Raw genomic sequence first — 16630 nt, forward strand, 5'->3', positions numbered from 1 at the left:
TGCACTAAATTTGGTGAGGGCTGCTCCTTAGCACAACTGCAGCTAGTGAAGTCTGTCTGTGAAACTTTCTTCTTCTCTCTTCTGCCTTCTGCCTCTGGTAACTCCTTCTCTAGCTTTTCCCCTTCAGTAGACTAATGGTCTCATGTTTTCTTCTGTTCTTCCTACCATCAAAACCTGTTCTCAGTCTTCCTCCACTCTGAGGTGCAAATGACTTACAACAGTTTCAAGGTTGACTTTCCCATCTTCTGGAGGTATTTTAAGATATAACAGGGCTAGTTAGTAAGGCTTAGAAAGTGAAATTCTGATAGAGGAATTTCGGCATCAGCCAATAGATAGGGAAGAATTTCTTTGGATGGTGACTTTCTTTTACCTTTCCTGAAGTAAGGTACTGGATTGCTCTGCCTATAGGTGTGGTGTCATTATATTTTGCTTATTGTGATCTAGATCTGAGTTGAGAAAATGAGGGATTAACCTAATTGTTCCAAATTGCTTTGCAGAAAAACCAAACCAATGAACCACCAATAATGTCTAGAATTCCCTCCAGCATTTGTCATTTTCCATTTTTGTCATCTTTGTCAATCTGATGGTAATGAAGTACAACTTCAGAGTTGCTTTAGTTTGCATTCTCTGATTATTAGTGATTTGAATCATTTTTCCTTCTAAGATAATTGATTGTGTCGATTTTTTTGCTTTGAAAATGGCCTATTTGGGGGGCGGAGCCAAGATGGCGACAGGAAGAGATCCAGTCTTAGGAGCTCTCTGATAAAACTCATAAGCTAAGGACTCTAACTAAACTTTCGAGAGACAGAACCCACAAAGGGACCCAGTGAGGCAGTTCTCCTACTCAAGGTAACCTCGAAAAGAGCAGAAAGGCTCTGCTCCCCAGGGTTGGAGAGGCATCCCGCCAGATCGAAAGAACTTCAGCCTCCTGGAGGCAGCCCCAGGGTGCTGGGAACCCCAGCTCACAGCAGCAGGGGAGTCTCCTGAGCTGCACCCCAAGGAGCACCAGGCACAAAGTGGGGGACCAGCAGGGGACCTTTGCCAGAGTGAGCATGTGGAGCCCAGCCCTCAGGCCACACAGCCAGCAGCTTGGTCTTTCTACAGCCCAGACCCAGAAACAGAAGCAGGTGGAACTGGTAAGCAGGAGCCTCCAGGGCATGAGCCCACTGAGCTGAGGGAGGGGAGTGAAGGGAGAGACTGCCCAGCTCTGTCCTCTGCCTCTGGAACAGGACTCTGGGGCTCTGACAGCATTCAGATCCTGATCGCAGTCTAGGCCCCCCCAATAGAACAGCAGGGCTTCCCCCCACCTCAGCCCCATGGCAGAGAGGGGCGCTTATGGTCATTCACAGACCAGGAGGGAGGACAGAGCCTCACACACTGAGACCCTTATGGGAGTGTCCCAAAGCTCAGGAAGCACCCCCAAAACCAGGCCCAGGCTGGGAAAATGAGCAAGCAGAGAAATAAGAGGAAGACTATTGAGAGATATTTTGCAAATGAGCCCAAGAAGGATCAAAATGCTCAGTCTGAAGATGAGGAAGCACAAGCTCCTGCATCTGAAGATTCCAAGAAAAACAGAAATTGGGCTCAGGCTATGACAGAGATCAAAAAAGACTTTGAAAATCAAATGAGGGAGTTGGAAGAAAAACTGGGAAAAGAAAGGAGAGAGATGCAGGAAAAACATGAAAATGAAGTCAGCAGCTTAGTCAAGGAAATCCAAAAAAATGCTGAAAAAAATAGCATGCTAAAAACCAGCTTAGGTCAAATGGATAGAACAGTTCAAAAAGTTATTGAGGAGAAGAATGCTTTAAAAAGCAAAATTGGCCAGATGGAAAAAGAGATAAGAAAACTCTTTGAGGAGAACAAATCCTTCAGACAAAGAATAGAATTCAGGGAGATTGATGAATTTAGCAGAAATCAGGAATCAATACTTCAAAACAAAAAAAATGAAAAATTAGAAGAAAATGTGAAATATCTCATTGAAAAAACAACTGATATGGAAAACAGACTTAGGAAAGATAATTTAAAAATTACTGGAATACCTGAAAGTCATGATCAGGAAAAGAGCCTTGACAGCATTTTCAAACAATTACTACAGGAAAATTGCCCTGATATTCTAGAAGCAGAGGGCAAAATAGAAATGGAGAGAATCCACCAATCCCCCCGAGAAAGAGATCCCAAAAAACCAACCCCCAGAAATATTATAGCCAAGTTCCAGAACTCCCAAGTCAAAGAGAAAATATTACAAGCAGCTAGAAGGACACAGTTCAAATATCATGGAGCTGCAGTCAGGATCACACACGACTTAGCAGCAACTACATTGGAAGCTCGTAGAGCTTGGAATACAATATACCGGAAGGCAAAAGAGCTTAGAATGCAGCCAAGAATGAACTACCCAGAAAGGCTGAATGTCCTCTTCCAGGGAAAAAGATGGACTTTCAATGAACCAGGGGAATTTCAAATGTTCCTTTTGGAATGGCCAGAGCTGACCAGAAGGTTTGATCTTCAGATACAGGACTCAGGTGAAGCATGGAGATTGGAGGAGAGGGGGGAAATATGAGGGACTTAATGAGGATAAACTGCATGTATTCCTGCATAAAAAAATGACACTGATAATACTCATATGAACCTTCTCAGTTAATAGAGCAGGTAGAGGGAGCTTTTATAGTTGAAGCACAGGAGAAAGCTGAATTCGAAGATAAAATATGCTGTAAAAATGGAGTCAATAGAAAAAAAGGGAAATGGAATGGGAGAAAGAAAAAGGAGAGGGGGAATAGTCCAAGATATTTCACATAATAAGATTTTTTTTTTTATTACAATGAGCTATTGCAATGATATGGAAGTGGGGAGGCAAGGGAGAATGAGGGAACCTTTGCTCTCATCAGAGATGGCTAGGAGAGGAAACAGCAAATATACTCAATGGGGTATAGACATCTGGAGTAAAAAGGAGGGGGGAGCAGGGGGAAGGGGTGGGGATGTGAATAAAGGAGGAGAGGATGGACCATGGGGGGAGAGAGTGGTCAGATATAACACATTTTCTTTTTTACTTCTTGCAAGGGGCTGGAATTGGAAGGCCTGCCCAGGACCATAGGGCCAGGTGGATTTGGGGCCTAAGGGGTGGTATGGGGGCTCAGGACTTCTTGGCCCCAGCACCAGGAATCTGTCTGCTGCGCCACTCAGTGACCCTACAGCAGAGTCAGAGTGAAAGTAGAGAGAAAATATAGTACATGGTAGTGGAGAAATAAGAAAGGAGGGAGTTGCGATCAGCAATGGCAACGTTGGAAAAATATGGAAGTAACTTTTGTGATGGACTTATCATAAAGAATGTGATCCACCCGTGAAAAAAAGAAAAACAATCAACTTTGAAATCTGTGAGAATAATGATCAATATAATGAGCACCCAGGATTTCAGAGGACTGAGTATGAAACATATTATCTACCTCCTGGCAGGTGATAGAATTAGGATACAGGATGAGACATTTATATTTTTTTATTCAGTTAGAGAATTTGTTTTTCTTTAATATTCCTAATTGATATGAGCAAATTATTTTTCTTCTCTTTCTCTTTTTGTAAATGGGGTAGGTGATTGAAGGGAGAGAAAAGAGATTTCTGCTAATTAAAAAACAAAGCTTTAGAGAGGTGAGGGGTGATGCTACAGATGTGGAATATTGTATATACTTTCAGATGAGATCATTGCATTATTGTTATTATTTAGTTGTTTCAGTCATGTCCATCTCTCAATGAACCCCATTGGATTTTGTTGCAGAGATACTGGAATGGTTTTCCATTTCCTTCTTCAACTCATTTTACAGATGAGGAAACTGAGACGAACACGGTTAACTGACAAAGGTCACACAGCTGGTGTCCGAGGCTGAATTTGAACTCACAAAGATGAGTCTTTCTGGTTCCAGGCCTAATCCACTTAGTTGCCCCTATTGTATTATTCATTTAATTTAATTGTTTTATTTTGGTACAAGGGAACTTGTAGGGAAATGTTTGTAATGTAAAAACAACTTATGTCAATAAAACGTTTTTTCAAAAGATAAAAAAAAAAGAAAAGAAAATGGCCCATTTGCATCCTTTCCAGGTCCATTCCAGAGAAAAATACCTATGAATCTCTGTTTCTTAGTTGCTCCTTGGATGAAGTATGTTCACCAAAATTATCTTATATCAAGGATCATAAAATAGACCTTTGGCTGCTCATAGAATCATAGAGTTAGAGCTTGAGGGGACCTCAGAGAATACCTCGTTCAACCCCCACATTGTACAAATGAAGAAACTGAGACATAAGGAAGTTAAATGACTTGTCCAAGGTGAGAGATCATTAATATCAGAGGTGGGATTTGAATCCAGGTCTGTTTATTTCAGAGCTGGCACTATTTCTACTATACCACAATGCCTCTTCTGCTTATTATGGATTGTAATTATCCTTTTACAAGTTTATAGGAATTTAATGGACTTCTTGGCTTGAAAACACTTCTATGAAAGATTCTTGAATGGTTTCTGGCTTTTGAGACATTTTTGTCTGCTCAGTTGCCCTTACAAAGGTTAGATTAAGTTAGTCCACACAAAAATTATCCTGAGTCCATGTGCCTTCCCTCAATGATGAAGAAAATGTTGCTTTATTCCATTGTTGTGTGTATATCCATTTCTGCTGGGTCTCAATATGGACTTATCATGGCTATTTCATTACAGGCAGGGAATTTGTTGTTGACTTTCACATTGAGGATACTATAAAAGGATCAAAGCAGAGATTTTCCTAAGGGGATTGCCAACTATTTATGACTTTCTCCAGAAAAAAATAAAATGAGTCCTAAATGAACTCTCTACCAAGGATAGGAGATTAGATGAGGCAAACTGCCAAATTCTCTCCCTAAAAGCTGGTCAGGCTATTTGATTCTAGGTAAGATGATATTGAAAATATTCTTAAAATATACAGAGCAATTGGGTTTTAGGATTGGTGTGTATGTAGGAAGCACTAAAGGCAATGGGCCAATTACAAAAATGAGTCAGAACTTCTACAAAAGCCACAATTACCTGTTGTTTTCCTAGCTGTAAATTTATATATACACTTCTGATATATGTTTGGCAAACTATGGGTCACGAGATTCCATGAACAGGAAATTCCAATCCTAAAATTTCACTTTAAAGATGCAAATATCGGCTCTGGTTGTCTGAAGAAAATAAAATCAGATGGAAATGGTATTATGGTTTTGCAATATCTGTATCTTTTGGGACTAGAGGACAAAAATTCTAATATAGTGTTTAGATCTGAGCTTCACATTTGAATAAGTATATTGACAAGCTGGAACATGTCCAAAAGAAAATCACCACCATACTGAGAGTGCTTGAAAAAGAGATGGGATCAGTTGCACAGTACCTGTCTCTGAGTATTTGAAGTATATGGAGACACTGTCTCTTTCCCTCTGTATCAGAGGTTCTTGTTCTTATTTAGTTGCTAGGAGATTTTATGTTCCTTCCCCTTCCTTTTTAGATCTAGAAATAGCAGAAACAGCCTGCTTGCTTTGAGAAAAGATAAGAGAGGAAAGTACAAACAGAAGGAAAGCAAGAGTACCTACCTGAATTCCATATTATTTACTGGAAGGTGCTTTTTGGAATAGGTGGCCTACCCCTGAGCTTCTAGAAGAAACTGTAACACAGTAGCAAACAGACCAATTTGAATGGTCCAAGGAAGAGGTGATGCTCCTAGAGCCTCCTGAAGAATGCCTTTATGTGGAAACTTTGGCCCTGATAGTAAACTCTTAATAAATGGTTTTTTTATTTTTTTCTTCATATACAATCATTTTGTAGTGATGACAACAGGCACCATTTAGAAACAGACAATGTGCAGGTTGCTTTTAAGAGCAAACAAGTAGATGGCAGAAATGAAGTCATTGAGTAAGTTAACAATGGATTTCACAATGCTCCCTAAAACAGGACTGTCTGAACCCTGGATGTCTTGTCCTTTCCCACCCCTAATTATAGGCTATATATTTAGTATTTATCCATCTGTGCTTAATAGAATATAAATCACTGGAGGGCAAGGGCTATTTTCATTTGGCTTTGCGTTCCCAGCACCCAATACTGAATATGGTATATATAATAAGTGCATCTTGTTGAATCTCAGGGCAAGAAAATTTAAGGAAGTCTTTTGAGAACAGGGATGGGTTTTCGCTCTCTCTCTCTCTCCTTCTCTTTGTCTCTCCCTCTCTCTTTCTCTCTTTCTCTGTCTCATCTTTCTGTTTGACTGCCTCTCTTTATCTCTCTCTGTTATCTCTATCTGTCTCTTTCTGTGTCTCTATCTCTGTCTCTCTGTGTGTGTGTGTGTCTCTCTCTCTCTTTCTCTGTCTCTGTCTCTCTCTCCTGCTCTTTCTTTTCTCTCTCCTCTCTCTCTCTCTCTCTGTCTCTGTTTGTCTCTCTGTGTTCCTCTCTGTCTCTGTCTCTCTTTCTCCCTCCTTCTCTGCCCAAATGCTGACCACACTATCTGGCATTGGATTAATTTAGAGACCCAGGATCAGGTTCCAGCTTCACCCTTGGGGAAGTTATCTGACTTTTCTGGGACTTTTTGCTTATCTGTCAAATGATATAATTATAAGATGGTATAATCCTTGCTGCCTATTGCACATCTTTAGCATGGATAAGTTGAGAAAATGAATACACTTCAAGAAACAAAAATTATGATATAAATGTAAGTGACTATTATTCTTGTTTTGAGGGAAAGTTAGATTTATGAGTGCTATAAATAATCTCACACATATGAGTTCTTTCTTTCCTGGATCTCCTTGGTCTATATGCCTAATAATATGCTTCATCAGAGGGCACATGCAGTTTAATGGCTTTATAACTATAGTTTTAAATTGCTGTCCAGAATGATTGAATGAATCCACAGATCACTAACGATACATTAGTATGCCTAGCTTCTCACATCCGCCAACAATTGCAATCTACTGCTTTTGTCACCTTTAGTGATCTAATTTTCACCAGAAATGAAGGGAAGGAGATGGTTACTGCTCTGGTCAAACTACATTTGGAATAGTGCATGCTAGTCCAAAGTGCTACAGTAAAAAAATTCTTTTTTTATAGTGAACTTAATAATCATTAATAAATATAAGCATATAAAAATACAAAGAAAAACAAGAAAAGGAATAGTATAAGAAACTATGAACCACTGCATATAACTTTGTTTTGATGGGGCAGTGGGGTTAAGTGACTTGCCCAAGGTCACACAGCTAGTAAGTATCAAGTGTCTGATGTAGGATTTGAACTTTTTTTTAAAATATGTAACATATGAAGTTTATTAAAGTATGAAAAAATTGCTCTGTATCACTTTTCACAACTTTTTCTTTTGTGTATTTACAAAATGTTTGAATGATGCTTTTTTCCCCCATGTCTATAATTACCTACTAAAGGCACCTTCTCTTTCCCCTTCCTCTTGTGCCCCAAGTAGAAGACTTGCTGCAGATAGATATAATCATACAAAGCAAATCAGTACATTGGATTTGTCTGAGAATACATATCTAATTGTTTACCTCTAACCTATCACCTCTAGAAAAGATATTTCTTTATGACTTTTTATGTCATAATTGGTTGCTGCTTTGATTAGAACTCACAATGTTTCAAAATTGTTTTCCCTCTCATTATTATATGAGTAAATTGTTTTCCTAATTCTGCTTATTTCAGTATGCATATATTCATACAAGTTATTTCCATGCTTCTTGGAAATCATCATACTCATAATTTCCTGCAGCAAAATAAAATTCCCTTATATCTATATAATGCTATTTGTTCATTCCCCAATTGTGGACCCCTATTTGTGTCCAGTTCTTTGCTGAACAAAAAAAAAATCCTACTACAAATATTCCTATATATATGGGTCCTTTCTGTCTTTGTCTTTCTTGGTGTAACTAATAATGGTGCTGCTGGTCAAAGAATATATATAGTTTAGTGATTTTGTGGGTAGAATTCCAAATTGTATTCTTAAAATCATTGGACCAATTCAGATCCATGAACATTGTACCTATCCTTCCACAACTGCTCCAGTAATTACTATTTTCCATTTTTGTCATTTTTGCTAATCTGATAGGAAGGTTTTAACCATAGTTTAAAAAGAAGATGAATGACCTGGAATGCATCCAGGGTAGTGAAACACCCAAAACCACATTGCATGATACTGGGTTGGAGAAATTGGAGATGTTTAGCCTGGGGTAGAAAAGATGTTTTCAAATATGTTATGTGAAGTACTGGATTTTTTTTCTCTATGAGACTCTAGAGGGGAAAACTGGGTTACAAAGAGGCAGATTTCAGTTCTAGATAAGGAAAACTTCTTAAAAGATCTCTAAAGCTGGAAGAGGCTGGAAGCAAGAGTCAGTTTTCTGTCACTAAATTACTTGTTTTGAATGTGATGGAGGTGATTTATAGTTTTAGGGTTGTTGGACTAAATGACCTCTGAGAGCCTTCTAATAAGGAGATTCTAAGATTCTTAATTTTTTCTAAAATTCTTGCATGAAATCATCAAAATAATTTCCAAACAGAATTCTCTAATTCATTTGGCTCTAATTCTTCCAAGTCCTTAATTTGAGTTCAGTTAGGATTTGAGTACTTCTAGATAAATTTTAACTATATATATCCACTCTGTTTTCCCACAGCCCTTGGAAATTGGAAAAGTGACTCTCAATTATATTGAGAATGCTGATTTATTTATTTTTTTTTTACAAGGCAATGGGGTTAAGTGGCTTGCCCAAGGCCACACAGCTAGGTAATTATTAAGTGTCTGAGACCGGATTTGAACTCAGGTACTCCTGACTCCAGGGCCAGTGCTCTATCCACTGCACCACCTAGCCACCCCCTGATTTATTTTTAAAGCAAGGGTGGAAGCAAGGGTTAATTGAAGACAGTGATTGGGAATGAGCCTGTCTTGAAAGGGTTGGTCTCCATCATCATCATCATCATCATCCTCATCATCACCACCATCATCAAAAGGCCTTTATGAAGTGCCCTGATATGTTTATTACTGAACTGGAGTACTCACTACCTAGATAGAATTTCATGTAGTCCCTGCCATCTGGGGCTTATATACAAAGACACATATATTCATGAAGTCAAAAGGGGCCATGAGGGTGACTGTGTAACATTATATGGACACGAACCTGGGACAGAAAGTCAAAGTGTTTATATTATGTACATAGAAAGGGTAACAACATTTTAGATTATTTATAAAGTAAGGGGATGTAAGGAAGTCTTGGCTTGCCACTTTACCAAGAAGGCTAGGAAGGTTTCTTGTAATGGGAAGGAAAGGAAGAAGCAAGGGGATAAGAAGGGAGGGAGAAGAGGAAGAAAAAGATGGAAGTGAAGGTAGAAAGAGTAAAAGGGAGGAAGGGAGGAAAGAGAACAATAGTTTTGTGGGTTCAACTACTGGGAAGAAGACTTCATAGGCACACAGATCACAACTTGGAAGAAAGTTATTTCCTGGTTTCAGAATGTTCCCCAACTCTTTAATGCAATATGAGATTTCAACATTAAGTGAAAAGAATGAAATATTCTTTTCCTCTCTCTGCAGGTGTTCCATGAACGGGGAATAATTTTTGGCTATCGGCATCCTCAGAGTTCAGCCACTGCCTGCATTCTCAGTCTTTTCCAAATGACCAATGAAACCCTCAACATCTGGACACACTTGCTCCCCTCCTGGTAATTTCAGACTCTTATCCTAAGTTCTTTGGAATCAGAAATTAATTTAAGAAGTTGGGAGATGGGGGGAGATGAAGAACTTTCTTTTTGTTTGCCAATAGAAACAATGTCAGCCAATTCCTTAGGCAGTGGTTTACATAAGATTTGAATGCTGGTCTATTGAGACATTCATTTCTTTGGGTCTAGGATACTTTTTACTCATAAAGAATTCCCTCTTTTTATGCCTTCTGGGGAACTCTTACATATGAAATAACTGATACTTTAGCAAAGAATATGACTCCCAACTCCAAAAAAGCCTTTATACTACTAATGGAACATAAGATATGTGGGAGAATTGTGTCAGAAAGTAGGAAAGTAAACACCAAACATAAAAGTCTATAGAATTTAACAGGGTTCTTTTGCCCATGGTTGATAATAAAGGGTGGGTGGGACAGAGGCAACAAATAGTAGTAGAACTTGAGCTTCTTAAGATCTTGAGTTGGATAGGGATCTAAAGAACCATCTACTCCAATCTTCACATTTTATAGGTGAGGAAAGGGACTCTTAGAGAAGTAACATACTGGTTAAAGTCAGCAGTTGACTAATTGCAGACTTTGGGCTGGGTAGAGAGATATTCTGATTCTCAGCCTGGAGTATTTCCTGCAAAGAACTTGCAATTCAGGAAAGAGCAGAGATGTACAAGAGATAATAGCACCTAAGAAATACCTGGGAACTGGGAAAGAGGTTCATATAAAGATCTATATATACAGAGATTAAAAGCTTACCAGAGACTTCCTATGAGCAGAACCAGAGGAGACACTGAGAGCTCTTTTTGGATCTAAAGGCAAAAGGGATGAACCAAAAGAAAAATAATCTGATATAGTAAAAAAAAAAAAAGTACTGAACAATGATGACAACAAGGTCAGTGATGGTAGTAGTTTATCAAAAAGTTTATCCCTTATAGTTTATTTACACAACCTTGGGAATATTAGGTACTTCATCTCTCAGGGAATCATTTTCCTCAACTTGTAAAATATGTTCCTTTGATCCCTCTTGAGTCTCAATATCATATTTTAAAATGGCAATAATAGGGGCGGCTAGGTGGTGCAGTGGATAGAGCACCGGCCCTGGAGTCAGGAGGACCTGAGTTTAAATCTGGCCTCAGACACTTAATAATTACCTAGCTGTGTGGCCTTGGGCAAGCCACTTAACCCCATTTGCCTTGCAAAAACCTAAAAAGAAAATAAATAAAATAAAATGGCAATAATAAAACTTTTGCTATCTATCTCATTGGAAAGTTGGAACAAAAGTGTTTTGTAAACTGAAATATTTCTGTGTATTATTATATAGTAGAAAGGATGCTGAACTTGGAGCTCTGAGAATCTAGATTCAAATCTTAGTTCTGCCAAATTACTTCCAGTATTGATCTTTGAGCTAGATATTTCAACACTCTTATCCCACCCCTTTGTTTCCTAGTCTGTAAAATGGAGCATTGGACAAGATGATATCTAAAGTCTCTCCTGACTCTAGAATTATGATTTGATACTCTGTTAGGGAAGAAAAGTCTTGCTTTCTCTAGGGACCCAGGTCTGAGAGAACTGTTTTAAGTGTGAGGATATAGAAATAGGAAATTGCTAATAAAATAGTTATCCCCATCCTGATAGAATGGATGACAACAGGGATGACCTAGAAGGAACTTTTAAATACTCTAAACTTGAACCATTAACTGAGGCTTACCCTCATGAAATCAGTAATTCAGTTCCTCAAATGCTTATTAAGTCTCTAAATATGTAAGGAAGGCACTGAGATAAACGGTCTTCTATATATAATGCTTACCAAAGAATTTGCTCTGTCAGGAAGCTCAGTTGTACAAATGTATAACTTCAGAGAGAAGGAAGAAGCAGGAATATTGCCAGAGAAGATGCAGAGAACTAGAGCTTTGAAAAGAGAAGCTTTCCTCCTTTATTTACCTTGAGGAGACAGTGAAAAAAAAAAAAACTCTAGAAAGAGCATGAGACAAGTCAGGAAGACCTTGGTTAACAATTCAGGGTGTGTGCTACCAGTTACCTGTGTGGCTTAAATGGTAATTCACTCCCTCTTTCTGGGCCTTAGTTTTGGTTTTTTGTTGTTGTTGTTGGGTTTTTTTTGGTTTTTGCAAGGCAAAGAGGGTTAAGTGGCTTGCCCAAGGCCACACAGCTAGGTAATTATTAAGTGTCTGAGGCCAGATTTAAACTCAGGTCCTCCTGACTCCAGGGCCGGTGCTTTATCCACTATCCCACCTAGCTGCCCCCTAGGCCTTAGTTTTCTTATCTGAAAAATGATGAGATTAGATCAGAGAATCTTTCCCAGTCTTGATAGGAAGTACCATTAAAGGCAAATGTGTGCATGGAACTTTAAAGGATTGTATAGTATTTTTAAGCAATCTTATGAGGTGGATGATTTTATTATACCCATTGTGCAGAATGGGTATAATAAAATCATCCACCTCATAAGATGAGGAAATTGAAGGGACCTGCCCATGGGTCATACAGCTAGTATGCCAGAATCTGGATTCATAATCTTCCTGACTCCACATTCCACACTATCTACTATTTCTATTCATCTGTGTTTGCATTTATTAAAGGATCTGTCTTTGAGTAAGGGGATGAAATTGAGGCTCAGTAATCCACATGCCATTTGTTTCTCCTCCCCAACTGAGAACCCACACTTAAAATGGAGAAATGGGCAAATACAAACATGATGTGTTCCTATGGTAGTGTATTAGGCTAATTGCCAAATATTTTACATAGACATATATGATTTACAAAAATAATAGTAGAGATAGTGAAATTGATCCTGATAGTTTTCATGAACTATAAGCTAAATACGATTTAGAACTGCATTCAGAGAAAAGAAAAAGAAATGTGTTGTTCTGGATGGTGGTGCTTTTCAACACTTGCATGTTGAATGGGGAGCTCCTTCTTGAGAGCTCATCAAGCAAAGATACTTGTTTGATGTCAGGAATGATTTGAATTTAACAAGCTTTAAGTCTCTTTTAAATCCAAAATATTGTCTCTATGAAAGTCCCAAAATATTACATAAGGCACCTAGGCTTAAAAGTAAAACAAAAGGGTGCTTAGGCGGTGCACTGGATAGAGCACCAGCCCTAGAATAAGGATGACCTGAGTTCAAATGTGACCTCAGACATGTAATAGTTACCTAGCCATATGACCTTGGGCAAGTCACTTAATCCTATTGCCTTGCAAAAACAAAATAAACAAAAAAAAGTGAAACAAAAACATTGAGGTTAGGAAACAAGATGGATTTCCTAGATGTAAAACCCTAGAAAACATCATTATCAATAGAGCCTGTCAATTGTGTCTCTTTCCCTAGATATTTTTAAAGAAAAAGGGAGACAACTTCTGAGAAATAGTTTAAGGGGGTTTCTAGAAAGAAGGTGGGAAATAGAAGAATTCTTGAACTAGAAACTTAGGAATAGGGATCATCAAATTTAAAACCCTCATTTCACAAATAAGGAAGCAGGTCTAGAGGAGTTAAGTTGGTTGTTATCATCAGAGCCTCTTGCCATTCTTGGATCCTCAATCTAATTTATTGACTTAAAATTGGAAGGGACTTTGGGATTATCTAGTTTAATCCTCCACCTATACTTATGAGGACCAGAAAGGTTCTCCAAAGCCTTTTCCAAGGTCAAACAGGTAGCATAGTGATTACACATCCCTTCATATTATCTTTGTATATCAGAGGTATGCTTAAGTTCCAAAAACTGCTTTTATTTCTGGCTTCTAGCTTCCTTTGCCAAGTACACTTTTCCATCCAGGGGTGTGGTACTTTGATTAGTCTTCAAAGGAAAACAGAAAAGGAGAAAAAACCAAACTGAAAAATATCACCTTTTGGCCTAACCACATTAAAGGGAATTGGAAAAGTTTCCTTGTATCATCTTGGCTTAACCTGAAGGAACACTAAATGTGTTTCAGGTACTTCATGTGGAGGTTTATGGTCACCTTGTACATGGTTGATTTCTGGAATGACAGCTACTCCTGGCCTCTACTTGTCTACCTGAGTACCAGCTTCATTTACCCTTTTGCCTCCAGCTGTGCCCACACCTTCAGCTCCATGTCCAAGAATGCCAGACACATATGTTACTTCCTGGATTATGGTGCAGTCAATCTCTTCAGCTTGGGTAAGTGTGGCCCTCTCCCTCATTCTTGGCTCCCCTCCTGTCCTGTGATGGACCAATTGGCTCAGTTTCTCTTAGCCCCAGTTCCTTCTCCTAGAATAAAGGAATGCTTGCCCTCCACCCATCCCTTGACAGAGAGGGAAATAACAGCACCTTTTATTTGCATTAATGCTTTATTTATCCTTTGCAAAATGCCTTTGAATCCATTATACTTTACAAAGTGCATTTCAGTATATTATCTTTTCAGGTCCTCACCACAAGACTTTCCCATTTAATACATGAGAAACTTCTTAGGTTCCCACAAAGAAAGATTGGCAAAAGGGTCATACATCTAGGGTAATAATAAAGTTCATACAGTTTAGAGCTGCCTCAGTTTTCTCATCTGTAAAATAATTAATATCTATAGCAACTCTCACAAAGTTGTGAGATTCCACTGAGCTGATGCATGTAAAGTGATTGGCAGACTTTAAAATGCATGCAAATGTCTGTTGTTTGATTAGCAAATATTTCATCTTTGTTGTCAGTTATCATCATCACCACCACTACCATCAGTGACCTCGCTGTCATTGTCATTGTTGTCATTATCATTTTGCCTCTCTTTAGAACTACCAAGTCTAGAGTTTAGGTCTTCACCATGCCTTCTCTATATTTCTTTCTTTTTTTATGGTGCAGCCTAGGTTAACTACTGGTCATTATCTTCCTCATATACACATGCTCAACTTAACATTATGTTTATTTATGTGATATCAAACACAGGTGATAATTATCACTCTTACTAGAGACTGTGAGTTGCTAAAGGGCAAGTGTGAGAAGAGCACTGGAGTGGGAGTCAGAAGATCTAGGGTTAAGATTTCACTTTCCCCTCTGAAAATGGAGAATTATAGAGTCTTTTATGGGGAAAGCATTTTGCAAACCTTAAAGCAGTAAATAGTTTTGAGTTATTTTGTCACTTATGACACATAACTGGTGTTTGATAAGAGATGTGATGAAAGAATGAATGTTGGTCTGAGAATCTACTGATAGCATCCAGATAGAAGAAAAACCTCAAGTTCTTCTTTAGGATAGAGAATTGCAAGATGAAATTTCATGAACGTCATCATGTGTGGAAGCAGGAGGTCTGTGATCACTCCACATCTTGGTATAATGATGTGTTAGAAGGCCTTGGTTTGAAATCCTGATTTTGCTACTTACCACCATAGTATTATCTTGGGCAAGTCATGCAACCTCTCTGGATCTCAGTTTCCTTCTCAGTAAATGATGGAGTTGGATTGTACTAGACGATCTCCAAGGGCCCCTCTGGCTCTAATTTAGCTTTTTAGTTGTGTCAACCTTTCACATCACCTCCTTTGTCCCCAGTGACAAGTGAGGATGCCTAAGCTGCTTGAAGAATCTAAACTAGATGCTCTCCTCAGATCCCTTACTACTTTTCTTGGGCCTTAGCTTCTTCAACTGTTAAAAAGGGGGGGGGGTAGGTTAAATGATTCCTCAATTCCTTTCCAATTCTAAAGCTGTTTCCTTTCAGCTCTAGGATATATAGGATTTTAATGAATTTAATATCCTTCAAAAAAAACTTATATCTTAGCCCAGCTGACTCAGAATAGTCAAACTGTCCAGTATAGCAGAGGTGTTAAACACTCAACAGTCCTGAATGTGGCCTAAACCAGTTGAAATGTAATTGGAAGATATTAAACAAAATAAAAATACAATAGAATATAGATAATATCATCATGTGGTTTTTTAATTGGTCTTTATTTTCCTATTTGATTTTGACACCAATACTATACAGAACAGTATCTGGGTTAAAGCTTTTTTAAAAAAAATTTTTAATCCTAACTCTGAGAAGGACATCTGGCAAAATCACCTATTGTTATGTTCCCATGTTCCCATAAACAGGATGTAACCTATCTAAATGACCCAAAGAGAATGGTCTTAAATTGTAAAGTAAAAGTAATTAAAGTAAAAGAATAAAATAAAATAAAAATTTCAGTAAAGGAAATTATACAAAGTTCTTTTCCAGCTGTATGTGACAACCTTTGTATATCTTTTAAGGTTTCTGACCTAAAGCTAACCTTCATACATTGATACAATAGAAAGAATACTGGATTTGGTTTTAGTGAACCCTGGGTTCAAATCCTGTTTACCTATTATCTGCATAACCTTGGACATATATCATTTATGCCTCTGTTGCCTCAATAATCAAAGACCAGGAATTAATGGTTTGTGTTGTGTGTCGTGAATCCCTTTGGCAGCTGATGAATCCTATGAGATGTTCTTATCATTTTGATACAACAAATAAAGTATATAGGATTATATTGAAATGCAGTTATCAACATATTTTTAAAAACAGATTCATGGGGGTGGCTAGGTGGCACAGTGGATAGAGCACCGGCCCTGGAGTCAGGAGTACCTGAGTTCAAATCTGGCCTCAGACACTTAATAATTACCTAGCTGTGTGGCCTTGGGCAAGCCAATTAACCCCATTCCCTTGCAAAAATCTAAAAAAAAACCAAAAAAAAACCCAGATTCATGGACCTTATGTTAAGAACCCTTGAACATCCTGCCCTTGAAGGTAACTTCTAGGTCTCAACTATCCTATGATCCTTTATAAAGTTGAACTTCAGTTAATCAGTAGTTAGGTAATGCAGTGGATAGAGCTGGACTTGGAATCAAGAAAACTTGTCATTTTGATTTCCTATCCAGCCCTCCTAGCTATGTGACTCTGGGCAAGTCATTTAACCCAATTTGCCTCAGTTTCCTCCTCTGTAAAAAGAACTGGAAATCACTTTAGTATCT

At 38.3% G+C, this 16630-nt stretch overlaps 1 protein-coding gene across 7 annotated transcripts in view; it reads left to right on the forward strand.

Annotated features, from left to right (window-relative positions):
• Positions 1–16630, forward strand: part of PAQR5 (progestin and adipoQ receptor family member 5) — a 91680-nt gene that overhangs the window by 51177 nt on the left and 23873 nt on the right. For 5 of the 7 annotated variants that reach the window (XM_074234500.1, XM_074234502.1, XM_074234501.1 and 2 more), the window contains 2 exons: positions 9554–9681; positions 13635–13840. In XM_074234500.1, the coding sequence (XP_074090601.1) occupies positions 9554–9681; positions 13635–13840 (334 nt within the window). Of the gene's footprint in view, positions 1–9026; positions 9188–9553; positions 9682–13634; positions 13841–16630 lie in introns of those variants that run through there. The other 2 variants (XM_074234505.1, XM_074234506.1) reach the window with 2 other exon arrangements.

Source organism: Macrotis lagotis, chromosome 4, assembly GCF_037893015.1.
Source record: "Macrotis lagotis isolate mMagLag1 chromosome 4, bilby.v1.9.chrom.fasta, whole genome shotgun sequence".
NCBI lineage: Eukaryota > Metazoa > Chordata > Mammalia > Peramelemorphia > Peramelidae > Macrotis > Macrotis lagotis.